This window comes from Pseudophryne corroboree, chromosome 12, assembly GCF_028390025.1.
Source record: "Pseudophryne corroboree isolate aPseCor3 chromosome 12, aPseCor3.hap2, whole genome shotgun sequence".
Classification (NCBI taxonomy): domain Eukaryota; kingdom Metazoa; phylum Chordata; class Amphibia; order Anura; family Myobatrachidae; genus Pseudophryne; species Pseudophryne corroboree.
This window is the reverse complement of record NC_086455.1, coordinates 76,015,441-76,037,019: the sequence shown is the minus strand read 5'-3', so window position 1 is coordinate 76,037,019 and position 21,579 is coordinate 76,015,441. Positions and strand designations below refer to the sequence as shown.

The 21,579-nt window shown below is 47.8% G+C and overlaps 1 protein-coding gene across 1 annotated transcript in view; it reads left to right on the top strand.

The window, feature by feature from the left end:
- UBR1 (ubiquitin protein ligase E3 component n-recognin 1) overlaps nucleotides 1–21,579 on the top strand; it is a 296,661-nt gene that overhangs the window by 84,800 nt on the left and 190,282 nt on the right. The window contains exons 2-6 of the mRNA XM_063947658.1: nucleotides 327–589; nucleotides 4,531–4,609; nucleotides 4,768–4,869; nucleotides 12,654–12,784; nucleotides 13,384–13,525. Of these exons, the coding sequence (XP_063803728.1) occupies nucleotides 327–589; nucleotides 4,531–4,609; nucleotides 4,768–4,869; nucleotides 12,654–12,784; nucleotides 13,384–13,525 (717 nt within the window). The remainder of the gene's footprint in view (nucleotides 1–326; nucleotides 590–4,530; nucleotides 4,610–4,767; nucleotides 4,870–12,653; nucleotides 12,785–13,383; nucleotides 13,526–21,579) is intronic.

The window sequence follows — 21,579 nt, the reverse complement described above, 5'->3', positions numbered from 1 at the left end:
CGCGCTGTGTGTACTTTGTACCCCCAGCGCGGCGTTTGTACGCTAAGTCCGTACAGTGATACGGGACTCCGTACGCAAACAGTGTATAAAGTACGTAGCGTGTGTATTAAGTATAGCGGCCGCAGCGGCTAAAGGTTTAAAGTGTATTTAAGGTGTGTTTAAGGTATAGCTTTCTTTCCTGTAAGATAATCGACATTATCACTGTCTATGGCTAGACAACACATATATCATTGAGTACTTAACTTGTCTTTGTCAAAAAGATTAAAATTGTTAAGAACTACAGTCTGACTTTTTTTTGTTGTTGTTTCTTTTGCTTTATCCATTAGTGGTTGGATAATACAGTAGATTTTGCCTCAGCCTTTCACCAACACTTGGCAAAGTATGTCACCCGCATATACACAAATGATGGAATGCGGCAGTCACCAGAGGAAAATCAGGAAGAGATGGCTCAAGCCTATATTCTTACATCACTAGAGGGGTATCTGTTCGGAGAAGACCCCAAAGTCTTCATGGAAAAACTGCGGGAAAGTGAAGCACCTCCTCTTTGTGGCAAAGTGTTTAGAGGAGGGGAGACCACCTATTCCTGCAGGTAAGCTTGGTGTGACTGTTCTGTTTCCTTACACACAGTTCATGTAGCTATTTTCTTGGTCAAATCAATTTTCAGCATGTCCATTCATGACCTTTGCTTTAGACCAGAGGTTCCCGGTCGTGGTCCTCAAGGCATCCCAGCCATACAGGTTTTAAAGATAACCAAGCTTGGGCATAGGTGGCTTAATTAGTACCTCAATCAATTTGATTGACTGCACTCAGCCATGGATAGTATTAAAACGTGGACCATTATGGTGCCTTGAGGAAGGCGTCTTGGAACCTCTGCTGTAGACCATACATGGCTGCTCACTTATGTGTAGCTGATAAGCATTTCATTATTGAGTTGCACGACTTTACCCAAAGACAAATAATTTGGTAGTCCCTGTGGGCAGTAAAGTTGTAATTGGTCACAGCTAAACTGTGGAGGGAAGTGGTAGTTATTATTATTCAGCTTTATTAAATGCCTAACTTGTGATTACAAGTACTTATTTTGTATTTTTTTCTTTTAATAAATCTGCTTTGTTTATTTTGTGATAACCTCATTACCATGCATGTTCACATAAGGGGTGTGGATTAAAAGATCAACAGTGTATAGATCTGGCCAACCTGGGGATCTCCAGATGTTGTGAAACTACACATCCCAGCATGCCCTGCCACAGTTTCAGCATTCCCTAATAGCAAAACTGTGGCAAGGCATGATGGGACATCTGGAGAGCCACATGTTGGCGAGGCCTGCTATAGATGGTCGATAGGTCGACATCAGATGGTGGACAGTCAATAGATGGATAGTGTCACAAGTTCAAAAGTTAAGTGGTCGACATGGTTAAAGGTCGACATGTAAATGGTTGATACAGAAAAAGTCAACAATTTTTTTTTAATGCTAATTCTAACCCTCCCCTGGTGCCTAACCCGTCCCCTTCCGCAGCCTAACCCGAATCATTCCCTCTAGCAGCCTAACCCTAACCCTCCACCGAGTGCCTTTCCCTAACTGTCCCCTCTAGCAGCCTAAGTGCCTAACCCTATCGTCTAACCCTAAAAATCATGTGTCGACCCTTTGGACCTGTTGACCTTTTGACTCTGGCAACATATTGACGGTCAACCATCTGGTGTTGACCTATTGACTGTCTATTTACTGTCCATCTTCCATCCGCATACCATAGTATTTGTGCAAATACAGGTTGAGTATCCCCTATCCAAATATTCCAAAATACAGAATATTCCGAAATACTGAATTTTTTGAGTGAGATAATGAAACCTTTGTTTTCTGATGGCTCAATGTACACAAACTTTGTTTAATACTCAAAGTTATTAAAAATATTGTATTATAAGACCTTCAGGCTGTGTGTATAAGGTGTATATGAAACATAAATTAATTGTGTGAATGTACATACACTTTGTTTATTAAAAATATTTGCTAAAATGACCTTCAGGCTGTGTGTATAAGGTGTATATGAAACATAAATGTATTCTGTGCTTAGACTTGGGTTCCATCGCCATGATATCTCATTATGGTATGCAATCATTCCAAAATACGGAAAAATCCCATATCCACAATTCTTCCGGTCCCAAGCATTTTGTATAAGGGATACTCAACCTGCGTATGTGTGTGTGTGTGTGTGTGTGTGTGTGTGTGTGTGTGTATATGTATATATATATATATATATATATATATATATATATTGCACCAATCCTAATGAGGGAAGAGGCAATATGTCGCTCCGATCTTCATTACATTGTTCAGTGTGTACCCAGGATCCGATATGTCGGCCTTTCGGCCCGATATACACATCGTCCTGTAATATCTGTTTTATTTGTTGAGAATTTTCACAAATAAATAACAAATGCGACTATCAGCCAACTAGACAGACACATATGAGACAAGAATAGACATTTAGAGGGATAAATAAACACGGATAAGGAAGAACCTGGTAAAGAGCATTTACAGCAGATGCCAATAGACTACCTATGAGGAGGAGACGAATAAATAGGTTTTATGGGGAATGTAGACTGTGGGGTTCTGTGAGATCCCAGGCTCAGGCTGTGGACAGACACACTGTAGAAGTGAGGGAGCGGTTTAGGATATTAGCAGCCTGCAGTTTATTTTCCTGTGCCTATGAGGTTTCCTGTTGGAAATGCCATTGAAGGGCACTGCATCCAGCTGCTACACATTCATGGGTAGTTTTACAGAAATGTATACGGTTCTCATTAGTATTATTTATTAACAGTTTCTTATATAGTGCAGCCTATTCCGTTGCGCTTTACAATTGGAAACAACAGTGATAAAACAGAACTGGGTAATGACAGACAGTCATAGAGGGAGGAGGGCCCTGCTCGCAAGCTTACACTCTATAGGAAAAGAGGCATTAATACACAAGGTTAGGTGCTATCTATTGCATAACGGTCCACCAGATTGCAAAGGTTCTTGGGGGTAAATGTATTATTGCGGCACGATAACACTTCTTGTTTCACCTCATTACCGAGGTGAAGCAGGAAGGGACATCGACAAGATATAGTAACATCTTGTCTGCCGAAGCGGGGGAGTAAAAGCTCCTCCCTCCAGCGATGTCCCCTGAGCACACAGTGCTTCAGCTCAGTGCTGAAGCGCTGTGTCTCCCTGTCCTGTCCGGCTACATTGCACCTGCGCAGGCTCTCGCTTCTCACGCGAGATCTCCTGCGCACTCCGGAGCCGGCACCCGGGTGAGTGGTCATCGCCACCTGCAGCTGATGAAATCAATGCTGACCGTTCATACATTGCCTGCTATCTTTTAGAAAGCGCCCCTGTCACCCTGCAGACACCGCTGTCTTCATACATGGGAAGGAAGCAATATAGTGCAAATAACTTGCGCTGATACATTTACCCATAGGTGGGCTGTATGATGTCACCCAGTGATGTTAGCCTGGGATCAGGACGATGTGTATGTGTGGATATGTGTGGACTGTATAGTAGGGATGTAATTGTATTAGGGGATATGAGGCTGAATAAGCTTTGGCTGAACATGGCTAGTGTGAAAGTGTGGAGATTCTTAATGTGTGTACACACGGTGAGATTTATCCTTTCAATTTTGACTATATAGTGAAAATCGCAAGGAAAGTTAGTGGAAATCGCAAGGTGTTAGGCAGCTTGCGATACCATTTCGATCCCGATGCGCAGTCCCGCGGGGTCGGTATCGCAAGGCTAGATAGACTGTGCAGGCAAGTCAATCTCGACTATCTAGTGTACTCTCTATTACAAAATATAACCAAAATTGGCACTTACTCAAAATCGTACATATACAAAATATAAAGTACAGATAGACAAAATCTGTGCTATTTGGGCTCTGGGGGAGTTCAAGGGAAATTGCATAGTCAACATCGGGCATAGCAAGGATCTCACCGTGTGTACGCACCTTAGGTGTGAGATTACAATGTAATAACTGTATGGACTTAAGGCGTTTTTGCCCAGCGTGTATGCACAGTGATGATCGCTGACATCACTGAGCTGAAAATCGCTCAGTGCAAACACACTGAGCGATTTTCCTCCCTGCCCAGCGATGTCAACGGTGGTGAACGACTTTCCATAGCATAGCCGTTCACCTCACCGTTCATCTGCTGGTGATACCAGCAGATGAACGCCGGCCGATGGTGATGAAGCGGGGGCGCATGAGCGCTCATCGCCGGGGCATACATACGCACGCGCAAAACTGCCAATTTTTAGCCTGATCGCTGCGCTGCGAACAAATTCAGCTAGCGATCAGCTCGGAATGACCTCCATAGTTTTGACCCATCATTTACAGTCACTAGTCTTTCTCTCTCTCCCCCTCACCTGGCCGCTGAGGACTCCTCACCTGGCCATGAACTCTGGATGGCATCTCGGTCCCCCCTTTGCAGCAGTGAGAGCCGTTGGATGGGGAGGTTATCATTTATTATCCTTTGTAATTTAAAGGAATATTGTGTTTGTTGCAGGGACTGCGCTATTGATCCAACCTGTGTTCTTTGTATGAACTGCTTCCAGAACAGCATTCACAAGACTCACCGATACAAGGTAAGAACAATGGCCGCCACTGTAGTGCCCCAGAGACATTTGTGAGTTTATTATTTTTATTTTGTAAACGTATTAAAGACTGAAGTATTTTAATTGTGTGAAATCGCAGCCAATTCTGAGTCAATGAGTTTAACAATGGCCTTTATGTAACTCTACAGATGCATTCTTCAATGGGAGGGGGGTTCTGTGACTGTGGAGACACTGAGGCCTGGAAAACTGGTCCGTACTGCAAGATCCATGAGCCGGGTGCTGTGGATCAGGTAACCCATGCTTTGGGCCACCACTTCTGACATTAAGCATCATTTCTCTGACGTCCTAGTGGATGCTGGGAACTCCGTAAGGACCATGGGGAATAGCGGCTCCGCAGGAGACTGGGCACAAAAGTAAAAGCTTTAGGACTACCTGGTGTGCACTGGCTCCTCCCCCTATGACCCTCCTCCAAGCCTCAGTTAGATTTTTGTGCCCGGCCGAGAAGGGTGCACACTAGGGGCTCTCCTGAGCTTCTTAGTGAAAAGTTTAGTTTTAGGTTTTTTATTTTCAGTGAGACCTGCTGGCAACAGGCTCACTGCATCGAGGGACTTAGGGGAGAAGAAGCGAACTCACCTGCGTGCAGAGTGGATTGGGCTTCTTAGGCTACTGGACACCATTAGCTCCAGAGGGACAGAACACAGGCCCAGCCTCGGAGCTCGGTCCCGGAGCCGCGCCGCCGGCCCCCTTACAGAGCCAGAAGCAAGAAAAGGTCCGGAAAAATCGGCGGCAGAAGACATCAGTCTTCAACAAGGTAGCGCACAGCACTGCAGCTGTGCGCCATTGTTACTCAGCACACTTCACACTCCGGTCACTGAGGGTGCAGGGCGCTAGGGGGGGGCGCCCTGAGCAGCAATGTAAAACACATTGGCTGGCATAAATACACCACATATAACCCCCAGGGCTATATGGGTGTATTTTAACCCCTGCCAGAATTACCAAAAAAGCGGGAGAAAAGGCCGCCGAGAAGGGGGCGGAGCCTATCTCCTCAGCACACGGGCGCCATTTTCCATCACAGCTCCGCTGGAAGGACGTCTCCCTGACTCTCCCCTGCAGTCCTGCACTACAGAAAAGGGTAAAAAAGAGAGGGGGGGCACTAATTTGGCGCAGTTTTATATTAACAGCAGCTATAAAGGAACAGCACACTTGATAGTGGTATTCCTGTATATATATAGCGCTCTGGTGTGTGCTGGCATACTCTCCCTCTGTCTCCCCAAAGGGCTAGTGGGGTCCTGTCCTCTATCAGAGCATTCCCTGTGTGTGTGCGGTGTGTCGGTACGATTGTGTCGACATGTTTGAGGAGGAAAATGAGATGGAAGCGGAGCAATTGCCTATTATACAGTTGTCAACCCCTAGGGAGTCGACACCTGAGTGGATGAGCTTGTGGAAGGAACTGCGTGACAGTGTCAGCTCCTTACGACAGACAGTTGACGACATGAGACAGCCGGCTAATCAGCTAGTGCCTGTCCAGGGGTCTCAAACGCCATCAGGGGCTTTAAAACGCCCGTTACCTCAAATGGCAGACACAGACACGGATACTGACTCCAGTGTCGATGATGAGGAGACAAACGTGACTTCCACTAGGGCCACACGTTACATGATTGAAGCAATGAAAAATGTATTGCATATATCTGATAATACAAGTACCACTAAGAAGGGTATTATGTTTGGTGAGAAAAAACTGCCTGTAGTTTTTCCTGTATCCGAGGAATTAAATGAAGTGTGTGATGAGGCGTGGGTTTCCCCCGATAAAAAACTGATAATTCCTAAAAGGTTATTGGCATCGTACCCTTTCCCGCCAGAGGATAGGGCACGTTGGGAAACACCCCCTAGGGTGGATAAAGCGCTCACACGCTTGTCTAAACAGGTAGCACTACCCTCTCCTGATACGGCCGCCCTAAAGGAACCTGCCGATAGAAAGCTGGAGAATATCCTAAAATGTATATACTCTCACACGGGTGTTATACTACGACCAGCAATAGCCTCAGCCTGGATGTGCAGTGCGGGCCTGGCGTGGTCGGATTCCCTGACTGAAAATATTGATACCCTTGATAGGGACAGTATATTATTGACTATAGAGCATTTGAAGGATGCATTTCTATATATGCGTGATGCACAGAGGGATATTTGCCGACTGGCATCAAGAGTTAGCGCGCTGTCCATTTCTGCAAGAAGAGGTTTATGGACGCGGCAGTGGTCAGGTGATGCGGATTCTAAAAGGCACATGGAAGTATTGCCTTATAAGGGGGAGGAGTTATTTGGGGTAGGTCTATCAGACCTGGTAGCCACGGCAACTGCTGGAAAATCCACATTTTTACCCCAGGTAGCTTCTCAACCTAAGAAGACGCCATACTATCAGGCGGAGTCCTTTCGGCCCCATAAGGGCAAGCGGGCAAAAGGCGCCTCATTTCTGCCCCGTGGCAGAGGGAGAGGAAAAAGGCTGCAACAAACAGCCAGTTCCCAGGAACAAAAGCCCTCTCCCGCCTCCGCAAAGTCCTCAGCATGACGCTGGGGCTTTACAAGCGGACTCAGGCATGGTGGGGGCCCGTCTCAAGAAGTTCAGTGCGCAGTGGGCCCACTCGCAAGTGGACCCCTGGATCCTTCAGGTGGTATCTCAGGGGTACAAATTGGAATTCGAGACGTCTCCCCTTCGCCGTTTTCTAAAGTCTGCTTTACCGACGTCTCCCTCAGACAGGGAGGCAGTATTGGAAGCCATTCACAAGCTGTATTCCCAGCAGGTGATAATCAAGGTACCCCTCCTACAACAGGGAAAGGGGTACTATTCCACACTATTTGTGGTACCGAAGCCGGACGGCTCGGTGAGACCAATTTTAAACCTGAAATCCTTGAACACTTACATACAAAGGTTCAAATTCAAGATGGAGTCACTCAGAGCAGTGATTGCAAACCTGGAAGAAGGGGACTATATGGTGTCTCTGGACATCAAAGATGCTTACCTACACGTCCCAATTTACCCTTCTCACCAAGGGTACCTCAGGTTTGTGGTACAGAACTGTCACTATCAGTTTCAGACGCTGCCGTTTGGATTGTCCACGGCACCCCGGGTCTTTACCAAGGTAATGGCCGAAATGATGATACTCCTTCGAAGGAAGGGAGTTTTAGTTATCCCTTACTTGGACGATCTCCTGATAAGGGCAAGATCCAGGGAACAGTTGGAAGTCGGGGTAGCACTATCTCAGATAGTGCTGCGCCAGCACGGTTGGATTCTCAATATTCCAAAATCGCAGCTGATCCCGACGACACGACTTCTATTCCTAGGGATGATCCTGGACACAGTCCAGAAAAAGGTGTTTCTCCCGGAGGAGAAAGCCAGGGAGTTATCCGAACTAGTCAGAAAGCTCCTAAAACCAGGCCAAGTCTCAGTGCATCAATGCACAAGGGTTCTGGGAAAAATGGTGGCTTCTTACGAAGCAATCCCATTCGGCAGATTCCACGCAAGAACCTTCCAGTGGGATCTGCTAGACAAATGGTCCGGGTCGCATCTTCAGATGCATCAGCGGATAATCTTGTCTCCAAGGACAAGAGTGTCTCTCCTGTGGTGGTTGCAGAGTGCTCATCTTCTAGAGGGCCGCAGATTCGGCATTCAGGACTGGGTCCTGGTGACCACGGATGCCAGCCTGAGAGGCGGGGGAGCAGTCACACAGGGAAGAAATTTCCAGGGCTTGTGGTCAAGCCTGGAGACATCACTTCACATAAATATCCTGGAGCTAAGAGCCATCTACAATGCTCTGAGCCTAGCAAGACCTCTGCTTCAAGGTCAGCCGGTGCTGATCCAGTCGGACAACATCACGGCAGTCGCCCACGTAAACAGACAGGGCGGCACAAGAAGCAGGAGGGCAATGACAGAAGTTGCAAGGATTCTTCGCTGGGCAGAAAATCATGTGATAGCACTGTCAGCAGTGTTCATTCCGGGAGTGGACAACTGGGAAGCAGACTTCCTCAGCAGACACGACCTCCACCCGGGGGAGTGGGGACTTCACCCAGAGGTCTTCCACATGATTGTGAACCGTTGGGAAAAACCAAAGGTGGACATGATGGCGTCCCGCCTCAACAAAAAACTAGACAGGTATTGCGCCAGGTCGAGGGACCCTCAGGCAATAGCTGTGGACGCTCTGGTAACACCATGGGTGTACCAGTCAGTGTATGTGTTCCCTCCTCTGCCTCTCATACCCAAGGTACTGAGGATCATAAGAAGGAGAGGAGTAAGGACTATACTCGTGGCTCCGGATTGGCCAAGAAGGACTTGGTACCCGGAACTTCAAGAGATGCTCACAGAGGACCCGTGGCCTCTACCTCTAAGAAAGGACCTGCTCCAGCAGGGACCCTGTCTATTCCAAGACTTACCGCGGCTGCGTTTGACGGCATGGCGGTTGAACGCCGGATCCTGAAGGAAAAAGGCATTCCGGATGAAGTCATCCCTACCCTGATCAAAGCCAGGAAGGATGTAACCGTACAACATTATCACCGTATTTGGCGTAAATATGTTGCGTGGTGCGAGGCCAGGAAGGCCCCTACAGAGGAATTTCAACTGGGTCGTTTCCTGCATTTCCTGCAAACAGGACTGTCTATGGGCCTAAAATTAGGGTCCATTAAGGTTCAAATTTCGGCCCTGTCGATTTTCTTCCAAAAAGAACTGGCTTCAGTTCCTGAAGTACAGACGTTTGTCAAGGGGGTACTGCATATACAACCTCCTTTTGTGCCTCCAGTGGCACCTTGGGATCTCAATGTAGTTTTGGGATTCCTAAAATCACATTGGTTTGAACCACTTTCCACTGTGGACTTAAAATATCTCACATGGAAGGTGGTAATGCTGTTAGCCCTGGCTTCAGCCAGGCGTGTCTCAGAATTGGCGGCTTTATCCTATAAAAGCCCTTACCTAATTTTTCATACGGACAGGGCAGAATTGAGGACTCGTCCTCAATTTCTCCCTAAGGTGGTTTCAGCATTTCACTTGAACCAGCCTATTGTGGTGCCTGCGGCTACTAGGGACTTGGAGGACTCCAAGTTGCTGGACGTAGTCAGGGCCCTGAAAATATATGTTTCCAGGACGGCTGGAGTCAGAAAATCTGACTCGCTGTTTATCCTGTATGCACCCAACAAGCTGGGTGCTCCTGCTTCTAAGCAGACTATTGCTCGTTGGATTTGTAGTACAATTCAGCTTGCACATTCTGTGGCAGGCCTGCCACAGCCAAAATCTGTAAAAGCCCATTCCACAAGGAAAGTGGGCTCATCTTGGGCGGCTGCCCGAGGGGTCTCGGCTTTACAACTTTGCCGAGCAGCTACTTGGTCAGGGGCAAACACGTTTGCTAAATTCTACAAATTTGATACCCTGGCTGAGGAGGACCTGGAGTTCTCTCATTCGGTGCTGCAGAGTCATCCGCACTCTCCCGCCCGTTTGGGAGCTTTGGTATAATCCCCATGGTCCTTACGGAGTTCCCAGCATCCACTAGGACGTCAGAGAAAATAAGAATTTACTTACCGATAATTCTATTTCTCGTAGTCCGTAGTGGATGCTGGGCGCCCATCCCAAGTGCGGATTGTCTGCAATACTTGTATATAGTTATTGACTAACTAAAGGGTTATTGTTGAGCCATCTGTTGAGAGGCTCAGTTGTATTTCATACTGTTAACTGGGTATAGTATCACGAGTTATACAGTGTGATTGGTGTGGCTGGTATGAGTCTTACCCGGGATTCAATATCCTTCCTTATTGTGTACGCTCGTCCGGGCACAGTATCCTAACTGAGGCTTGGAGGAGGGTCATAGGGGGAGGAGCCAGTGCACACCAGGTAGTCCTAAAGCTTTTACTTTTGTGCCCAGTCTACTGCGAAGCCGCTATTCCCCATGGTCCTTACGGAGTTCCCAGCATCCACTACGGACTACGAGAAATAGAATTATCGGTAAGTAAATTCTTATTTTTCCATATTAATAGGCATTTATTAGACTCTTCTTTTTTGTCTTCTTTTAATGGTCACATTGTTTACTCCTCTAGCCTTTGGCGGGTTGGTGTTTTGTATTATGTTAGGCTCAATTTCCTGCTGTGTGTTTCTCCTAAATGCACTTTGCTGCAGGTATAGCTGTGATAATATGCACTGACCATCCAGGTATGTGCCAGCATAACAGACCCATGTACTTTCTGCTCACTGTCCAAACGCTACGCAGCAGAAGCCTTTCACTCACATTGTGCACCAGAAGATCTAATATAGGGCCCGATTCAGACCTGATCGCTGCTGTGCGTGTTCGCACAGCGGGCGATTATCGGACTACTTTGCATGCGTATGCACCGCAGTGCAGGCGCGAGTCTCCAAACAGCGACAGGACGGTGCTAAAATTTCGATCACATGGCTGAGCACAAGGTGATAGGCAGGAAGAGAACGTTTGTGGGTGGTAACTGGCTGTTTTCTGGAAGTGTCTGGAAAAATGCAGGCGTTCCCAAGCGTTTTCAGAGAGGGTGTGTGACATCTGCTCCGGCCCCGATCAGCCTGATTTCTTCACACTGCAGGAGTAAGTATTGAGCTACGCACACACTGCACAGAATGGGAAAACATTAGATGGTGAGTGTGATGCGAACGGTTTTAAAGCTGTCTGTTTACTGAGGGGAATTTTCGCACAGCGTACACATGCAATCGCACACTTGCACGGGGTGAATTTTCTCTCCCCCTGGGCGGCGACGATCTGATCGCAGGACAGTGTAATGTGCAGCACAGCGATCAGGCGTGAATTAGGCCCATAATCTAATAAGGTACAGTCTGTCTATATCATATTATTATTTATTTATTTATTTATTAACAGTTTCTTATATAGCGCAGCATATTCCGTTGCGCTTTACAATTAGAACAACAGTAATAGAACAAAACTGGGTAAAAAACAGACAGACAGAGGTAGGAAGGCCCTGCTCGCAAGCTTACAATCTATAGGGAAATAGGCATAGATACACAAGGATAGATGCTATTGCATAATGGTCCACCAGATTGCTAGGTTCTTAATGGGTTGTATGATGATACCCCACAAAGTTATCCAAGTGTCAGGAGGGTGTGAGACTAAAGAAAGACAAGATATGTGATGTTATGAATATTCTACAGAGGATGTAATTAGATAGGGAAGCACTGAAGGTTATGTGGGTGGGTCTGGAATTTGATAGGCTTGTCTGAAGAGGTGAGTTTTCAGGGAACATTTAAAGGTTTGGAGACTAGAGGTGAGTCTTACTGTGCGTGGGAGGGCATTCCACAGAGTGGGTGAAGCCCGGATAAAGTCCTGTAATTTTGAGTGTGAACAAGTAATGCGTGTGGATGAGAGACGTAGATCTTGTGCAGAGCGGAGAGGTCGGGTAGGGAGATATTTTGAGATGAGTGAGGAGATGTATGTTGGTGCAGTTTGGTTAATAGCCTTGTATGTGAGTAAAAGTATTTTATATTTAATACGGTAGAATACCGGTAACCAATGGAGGGACTGACAGAGCGGATCTGCAGACGATGAACGTCTGGCAAGGAAGATTAGTCTCGCAGCTGCATTTAAAATGGATTGTAGTGGTGAGAGCCTATGTTTGGGAAGACCGGTCAGGAGACTATTACAATAATCAATGCGGGAGATAATGAGAGCATGGATTAGAGTTTTTGCTGTGTCTTGTGTAAGATAAGGGCGTATCATATGTAAGCCTCTGCATCTGTGACTTTATGCGCTGAGGCTAGTGTATGTCACAGAGGGAATCTATTCAGTGCTCTATGAAATTGTACTAAGAGTGTGGGTGACAGAGTCCGTGTTGCTGAAGGAGAACAAGAGGGAAGAGGTTCCTGCCTATAAGCACTTACATACTATGGGCAAAGGGTGGACTGTGAAGGATACGTGATGGAGGGATAGAGGAGTACAGTATTGAGTTATGAGGATGGCTGTTAGGCTTCAATAAAAACATGTTGAAGGTGCTATTGAAGCTGGTGGTAGCAGTAGACAGTCCACATTGCCCAGTTTACATGATGTAACAGGTTCCTTTTGCCTTTTAGGATACGGGTTTTCGACTAACTGAGGAGCTATTGTCCCAGACTAGGAGAGTGTTCCCTGTCGTCATACAATACATTATGGACATGCTGATCTGGGAGGAGGCGAAGTGTCTGCCAGCATATCTGAATACAGGGTATTATATAGTTGTGTTTAATACGTGCATTGTTTGTTTTCTCTCATTCAGATTGTGTTTTACAATGCTAATGTGTTATACAATAAATCAGCTTCCTGCTTTATGTCATAGTTTAACCTTGAGTTACTTTGTGCCGTTCTACAAATACTTGCCTGTTCCAGGCACGGTTGAACAACTAGAACGGCTTACACTGATGCCTACAGCAGAATGCGGTAATAGGGGATGCGTTTAGCGTCCGCCTGACGGGATGCCGTCGGTCATGTGACCGACACCGGAATCCCAACAGTACTCATGAGACCGGCGCTGGATCACCAACAGACGGGATGCCAAAGGTGAGTATGGGTGTTCTGCCTCAGGATGAGGGCCTGGGGGGAGGAGGCTTAGGCACTGTGGGGTGGTTAGGGTTAGGTATTAGTTGCGAAGGGGAGAGGGGGAAGGACTAGTCCTAGCTGGCCCGATGCCAGTGAAGATACCATCCGTCACTATCGTAGCTCTACAAGTACTTTGAACTACACCAAAATGACATTTATTTGACCAAACGTCACAATGATTGGAATATACCAACTAGACAGTTCTGACTGTTCTTGCTTCTCCTGCAGCCTAGAAAAGCCAAACCATTATTACTGTGTGCTCTTCAGCGATGAACACCACTCGAATGATCACTTTATCTACAGTCTTCAAAGATCCCTGGGTTGTGACATGAAAGAGGCACAGACACTAACCAGCGTGGCAGAGAGAGAGGTCAGTAGGGTTATGTGCCATTAGATCATATTGCTACTGACCTTCCTAATTAATAGCTGTACATTATTATTATCATTGTTGTCTATTTATATAGCGCACCATATTTATCCTGAGAATATTTGTCACACGCGTTCATATTAGTCAGCAGGCAATTAACCTGTCAGTATGTTTTTAAAGTTTAAACGGAACCAGAGCACCCAGGGTAAACTCACGTGAACACATGGAAAACATACAAACTCCATACATGTAGAACATCAAACTTGTGACTCCAGCTCTGGACTGTTCCTACTACATATAAACATTAATTACCTATATTAAGCTTTATTTTAAAGTTATTTTGATTACCCTCCTTCCCCACTATGTTAAAAAGACCTTGCACTATAGAGCTATATAGTGTACTAGGTGAATAACTCGGCGTTGCCTGGGTTTAAATCTTCAAGTTATTAAGTTATCAATGAGTTGGATGTAACGGTCAACTTTTTAAATATAATTAACAGCTGAGCAGCTCTTCCAACCCACCAATGAGGTGGCTGCCCAGTGTCATTTTTGTTTTTGGGGTGTTGCCAGTAGCCCTGAACCCCAGCTTTCCTTTCTATGCAGTTTTTTATAATCACATTACATAATTTTCCGTTGCTTAATGGGTTTAAAGTTTTCCTTTCTGCTGCTGGGTACACTGGGCTCCACAAGGATTAACATCGGGGGTGTAGAGTAGGATCTTGATCCGAGGCACCAACAAGCTCAAAGCTTTGACCTTCTTCCCAAGATGCATAGCACCGCCTCCTATATCACCCCGCCTCTGTGCACAGGAGCTCAGTTTGTAAGTTGGTGCCTTGCAGTATGCAGGCACTTAACAGGGGCTGCTCTAGGCAGCCTTTTCAGAGCTTCATTTACAGACTGAAGACAGAAGAAATGTATGAAGATTTACACGGCTGCTGCAGGCAAAGTCTCATAGACTTCCCTGCGTGCAGCTCCATCACCTCCAGCGGCGCTGTATACTCCCGCGCTGCGGTTGCCGGGTCACTGCAGCGTAGGCGCCGGCTTCTTCCCTCTTCACGTGAGTCACACACACGCCGCCGTCTCCTGGATCGCGGGGCCACTGACAAGGGGGAGGTAAGGGGCTTCTGTGCCGCACTTTACACCGCGATCCAGCGCGGCCGTAGGAGGCAGGCCGCGTGCGCGCTGGCGTGGACACGGATTACCGGGCTGATGTTCCACTAGCCACCAGGGATATACTTTATGGGCACAGATCAGGGGGGACGTTGTACCATTCCCCCCCCCGTTTTCTTTACTGCCCGCACGCCCGGTGGGGATGCCAGCAGGGGGAACAGGCCGGACCTGAGGCCCCACCCTCCAGCCCCAGGGCACCATTTATGCAATGTTCCCGCCCAGGTACTGCTTCCTTCTCCCTCCCCGGTCAGCAGCCATTACAGATAGAGCCTTGCTGTTCCTAGGATTGCTGGGGCAAATCCTCCTCTGTGGAACCGCCTGACTGCCAGTGCTGTTCTTCCTACAGGACACTTGAGTATTCTACCTGTCACTGGGACTGTGTTAGTTAAGAAAGAGTGCATACTTTCTGGGTTGTGTGGTGTAAACACCCTGTGATATACATCCAGTGCTGACTGTGTTTGTTATATCTATAGTTATTACATATAGCCATACTGAGTATTACTTTGTATTGCTAGTCCAGTGCAGTTTATGGTACATAATTTCTGCATGGTACACTTGTGACTATATATGTGTGTGCATGTAGCTGCTGCGTGGTTGCCTTATTGCAGGGTGTTTCAACTCTGAAACACCCGCGTTCGCATGCGTATGCGGCGCAATGCGCACGCGCGACGTACTTTCACAACGAACGATGTAGTTTCACACAAGGTCTAGCGAAGCTTTTCAGTTGCACTGCTGGCCGCAGAGTGATTGACAGGAAGAGGGTGTTTCTGGGTGTCAACTGACCATTTTCAGGGAGTGTTCGGAAAAACGCAGGCGTGGCTGGGCGAACGCAGGGCGTGTTTGTGACGTCAAAACAGGAACTGAACAGTCTGAAGTGATCGCAAGCACTGAGTAGTTCTGAAGCTACTCTGAAACTGCACCATTTTTTTTTGTAGCCGCTCTGCGGTCCTTTCGTTCGCACTTCTGCTAAGCTAAAATACACTCCCAGATGGTGGCGGCTTAGCGTTTGCACGGCTGACTAAAACTGCTAGCGAGCGATCAACTCGGAATGACCCCCATAGTTATGTCTGCTACACGTGGCAACGATGTTGGGGCCTCTCCCACACTGCGTGGTAGTGAGGCCACTGACTCAATGGAGGATAATTTAGCAGCTGAGAGTTCAGGTTCAGGGGGTTCATTACCCCCCAATGGGTCAGTAGCGCTTGGGGCATCACAGGATCCGCCTTGGGCTACATTCTCCACATTGCTAAGCACGCTTGTGACTAAATTGATGCCCCCTGTGGGACCACCTGTGACACTGAAGCAGTTTATGGTCCCTGCTGTGAACCCGCCTGGGCGGATCAGCTTTCCACTCAGCTGGAGCATTTGAACCGATCTATGACTAAATCTAAGTGTCACTCTCGCCTGCCTAAGATTAAGTCGTCTTCTAAATGGGCCATTACCTCCTCCCAATCCACTGCTATCCCAGATACTTCCTCTGAGGAGGATGGTACATATATTGATCCCACAGACACTGACACAGATGTTTCTGATGGGGAAGGGAAATCATTGGTGGATGTCCTAGATTTGATTGAAGCATTTAGGCTCATTCCTCAGGTATCTGATGTTCCTGAGGCTGTCTCTAAAAAGCCGGATAGGTTTAAACGCAAGAAGGTGGTTAAACAAGTTTTACCTCATTCTCAACTCCTGGCTGACATACGTCAGGACTCATGGAATAATCCGGGAACGGAATCCACACCGCATAAGAGACTGTTGGCTCGCTATCCTCTCTCTGCGGAGCTATGTCAAAAAGTGGGGAACTCCTCCACCTGTAGATTCTCATGTGGCGCGTATGGTAGTTTCCTCTGCTCTGACAGTTACTACCGTCACCTCTCTGAAGGAACTGACGGATAGACGTGTGGAGGGTTGTTTGAAAGCGATTTACACCCTCCGGGGGCTGTGCCTAGGCCAACCATTGCAGCAACTTGGGCTGCTGAAGCTGTTGAGGCGTGGGCTCAGAAGTTAGAGGTGTAGCAGCCTTCCGACGCATCTGAGCATGCCCGACAATGTCTCTTGTACATTACCACGGCTTCTCTGTACCTTAAGACTCCGATGCCGGGGTGCTGGCGGCCAAGCTACTATTACGTCAGTCTTGGCTAGACATATCCTTTGGTTGAGATCCTGGTCGGTGGATATGGGTTCCAAGAAAACCCTGGAGGTGCTTTCTTTCAAGGGAGACATTCTCTTTGGAGAAGACCTCAATAAGATTGTGGCTGATCTGGCTACTGCTGAAACAGCTTGCCTACCTATTATGGCTCCTTCCGCACAGAAGGCTAAAAGTACTTTCCCTCTGCCCTTTCGTCCTCTAGGAAAAGCAAAAGCGTACCCAAGCAAACTCGTGCTTCCAGACCTGCAGAGCCCACACTGAATCGGGCCTGGGCTGCCCATCAGCCTGCTTCCAAAACTGACAAGCCTGTCACATGACGGGGCGGACCTACCTCTGGGGGATCCCAGGGTGGGGGGCCGACTTCTAGGTTTTGCCCAGGAATGATTGCAGACCACTTCTGATGCCTGGGCAAGGGAAGTCGTCGCTCGAGGTTACGCCGTACCTTTCAGGAATTGTCCCCCTCATTGATTTTGCCTGTCAGATGTTACTCTGAACCTGGCAAAGGCAAACACTCTGCTTTCGGTGGTACATTCCCTCCTGACCACAGGAGTGGTAGTACAGGTGCCTCTGATTCAGAGAGGCAAGGGGTACTATTCACCGCTGTTTCTAGTCCCGAAACCGAACTGGTCCTCGCAGCCCATTCTCAATCTGAAGTCCTTGAACAAGTATGTGCAGGTTCCCAAGTTTCGTATGGAAACTCTGCGCTCTATTGTTCTGGCCTTGGAGCCTGGGGACTATATGGTCTCCCTGGACATACAGGATGCCTACCTGCATATTCCTATTGCAGTGTCTCATCAGCAGAACCTGAGGTTTGCGGTAAGCAACCTACATTACCAATTTCGGGCGTTACCCTTTGGTTTGCCAACGGCTCCCCGAGTTTTCACCAAAGTAATGGCGGTCATGACGGCTACACTCCGCCGTCAAGGGGTCAGGATCCTACCGTACTTGGACGATTTGTTGATCCTGGCAAATTCCCTAGAACTTCTCCTGTGTCATCTAGATCTGACAGTCCAGTTCATGAAAGCCCACGGGTGGCCAATCAACTGGATGAAATCCCCCCCTGGTTCCTGCTCGGAGCATGGTATACCTGGGTACGTTATTGGACACTCACAGCGAACTGTTGTTTTTGTCTGAAGCTTCAGGACAGTATTCGATGCTTCCTATCTCGTCCGCAAGCGTCGATACATTCGGCAATGCAAGTGCTAGGTCTCATGGTGTCGGCTTTCGGCATGGTGGAGTTCGATCAATTCCGTTCTCGCCCTCTGCAGAAATTAATTCTGACCAAGTGGGACGGGCTGCCTCACCGGATCAGATCTCACATGATCTCCTTGTCTCCGGAGGTCCGCCTGTCACTGAGCTGATGGCTTCAGGACCAACGATTGAGCAGGGGCCATCCCTTCTGGATATCCAACTGGGTCCTCATGACCATGGATGCCAGTCTAAGAGGTTGGGGCGCGGTGTTGGAACAACACTCTCTTCAGGGTCGGTGGACCAAGGAGAAGTCTCTACTCCCGATAAACATTCTGGAACTGCGGGCAGTGTTCAATGCGTTGACAATGGCCCAGCATCTCATACATAACAGACTTGTTCAAGTACTATCGGACAGCGCCACCACGGTGGCATACATCAATCATAAAGGCGGTACTCGAGGCCGCATGGCAATGAGGGAAGTATCACGGATTCTTCAGTGGGCAGAACGCCATCTGCCGGCCATATCCGCAGTGTTCATTCCGGGGGTCCTAAACTGGGAAGCGGACTTTCTCAGTCGTCAGGACTGTCAAAGTCGAAAAATATTGTAATGCATACACCATGTACTAACCCCATACACATGCCCGCTGCGCGTGCACTTGTTCCGCCGTGCGTGCACATATCCGCAATTTGCGTAGGATCGATCCTGCGATCATGCGCGTGGTATGGGTATTTACGGCGGAGTTTGTGAGCGCATAGAGGGTTATCAGAACATTACATATTTAACCCAAATAGTGCACTTTGTACACATAGCTCCCCTACACCACATCAGCAAGAATCAACAGTTTAAACGATTCCAGGACTAAGGGATTCACCTTTGCATGATAGGAAGGGACAGACAAAGGTTATAAGGTGATGTCTAGTATCCAGCTGTAGGGTATTTTAAGGGTAACATTCCGGTGTTGGTTAGAGAAAGAGATCGCATGTTCCAGCGTATAGTTATGTGCAGAAGTAGAATATAGATATAAACTGTATTTACTGTATATTATGTATGCGGCGGGAATCCAGAGGATACCACCCACAAGAGCAGTTGAGAAAGACATCGCCCACCTTTTCAAATCAACCTATGACCTCTCCTGTAATGTAAAGATGCATCTCTGTGTCCAATAGACAAAGGGATTACAGTGACCATTGTATTGTATATGGAAGTTGTGTATAAAAAGCCTGTTGCTGCCTGGCTGGTCAGAAGACTCTGAACGCTTTCTACCTGATAAGCGGAGGACTGGTCCAGGTTGCGCAAGCGAACATTCTCACGTATGTACATTCACTGTAGCCATTATTCTGTTGTAGATTTATCTTGTTAGCTCTGTAGTGTATAACTTGTACTGTTATCCCCTTTCAAATAATCCACTATATAACACATTACAGTGCTTTGCGGCACAAGGTTTAGAGTGTAAGAATAACATTGCATTGCATTACGAATAAGGTTTAAAGTTTATTAAGTGTGTGCGCACGCTGTGCGTACTCTGTACACCCAAGCGGCGTGTGTACGCTAAGTACGTACAACGTACGGGACTCTGTACGCAAATAGCGTACGAAGTGCGTAGCGTGTGTATTAAGTCTAGCGGCCGCAGCGGCTCCATGGTAAAAGTGTGTTTAAAGGTATAGCTTTATGGTTTAAGATAATATCGACATTATTAGGACGTACACGCCGGAGAATGGAGTCTCCATCCAGAGGTTTCAACTTCTCGTGGACAAGTGGGGCCTTCCAGATGTGGACCTGATGGCGTCTCGACACAGTCACAAGGTTCCGGTCTTCGGAGCAAGGACAAGGGATCCTCAAGCAGCGTTAGTGGATGCTCTGTCAATCTCATGGAACTATCGGCTGCCGTATGTGTTCCCTCCGGTGTCACTCCTGCCCAGAGTAATACGGAAGTTCAAGCAAGAAGGAGGAAACCTACTTCTGGTCGCTCCAGCGTGGCCCAGGCGGCACTGGTCCTCCGATCTACAGGGCCTCTCGTTGGTTCGTCCACTTCTACTTCTACAACGACCAAATCTCCTCGTTCAGGGCCATTGTGTTTACCAGGACTTGGCCCGTCTGGCTTTGACGGCATGTCCCTTGAAGCTTCCGTCCTGAGGGCCAAGAGTTTTTGTGAGGTGGTCGTTCAAACTATGTTGAAGGCCCGTAAGCCGGTTTCGGCTTGGATTTACCATAGGGTCTGGAATGCTTACTTTACTTGGTGTGCGTCTCACAATCATGACGTTTTCAAGTTTAGCGCGGCCAAACTGTTGGCCTTCCTGCAGCAGGGATTGGACTTGCTGCCCTACCCGATGTTCATACATTCACTCAGGGCGTATTGCGGATTCAGCCTTCTTATGTACCCCATGTGGCCCATTGGGATTTGTCAGTGGTACCGGAGGCCTTGCAAGAGTCTCCATTTGATCCTCTTGCCTCTGCTGTCCTTAAGTGGCTGTCCCTTAAGGTGCTATTTCTGCTGGCTATTGCTTCAGCGGGAAGGGTCTCGGACTTGGGTGCCTTATCCTGTAAGTCCCCCCATTTGATTTTTTATTGTGACCAGGCAGTTCTTATAACGCGGCCAGGTTATTTACCCAAGATGGTGTCTTCCTTCCACCTTTAACCAGGAGATTGTGGTTCCAGCCTTTAATTCTCCTGGGTTGTCTCCCAAAGAACGGTCTTTGGATGTGGTACGGGCTCTCCGTATCTATGTGAAGAGAACTTCCTCCATTAGGAACTCTGATTCTCTTTTTGTATTGTATGGTTTTCACAAATGTGGCTGGCCTGCGTCCAAGCAGACTTTGGCCAGATGGATTAGAACGGTGATTGCACATGCTTATGTACAGGCTGGTCGTCCGGTTCCTGCTACCATTAAAGCCCTTCTACTCGGTCATTTGGACCTTCTTGGTCGGCCCATCGTGGTGCGACCCTTGAACAGCTGTGCAAGGCGGCAGCGTGGTCCTCCGGGAACACGTTCATAAGGTTCTATGCCTTTGATACCACCGCTTCCCAGGATGCTTCCTTTGGACGCCGGGTTCTTGTGCCCGCTACAGTGTGTCCCCTCCCATGAGGAACTGCTTTAGGACATCCCCGATGTTAATCTTTGTGGAGCCCAGTGTACCCCGCAACAGAAAACGAGATTTATGGTAAGAACTTACCGGTGTTAAATCTCTTTCTGTGAGGTACACTGGGCTCCACAAGGCGCCCACCCTGACGCACTTAGCTTCTTTAGGTTGGTATTGGCATAGCCGCTGACACCCTCTCCTGTGGTGAGTGTGTGGTGTAATTGGCTACAAGTGATTGTCGTCTCTGGCACCTGCTACTGCATTGGGCTGGTTAACGAAATTGAGCTCCTGTGCACGGAGGCGGGGTGATATAGAAGGCAGCGCTATTCATCTTGGGAAGAAGTTTAAAGTTTTGAGCCTGTTGGTGCCTCGGATCAAGATCCTACTCTACACCCCCGATGTTAATCCTTGTGGAGCCCAGTGTACCTCGCAGAAAGAGATTTAACAACGGTAAGTTCTTACCATAAATCTC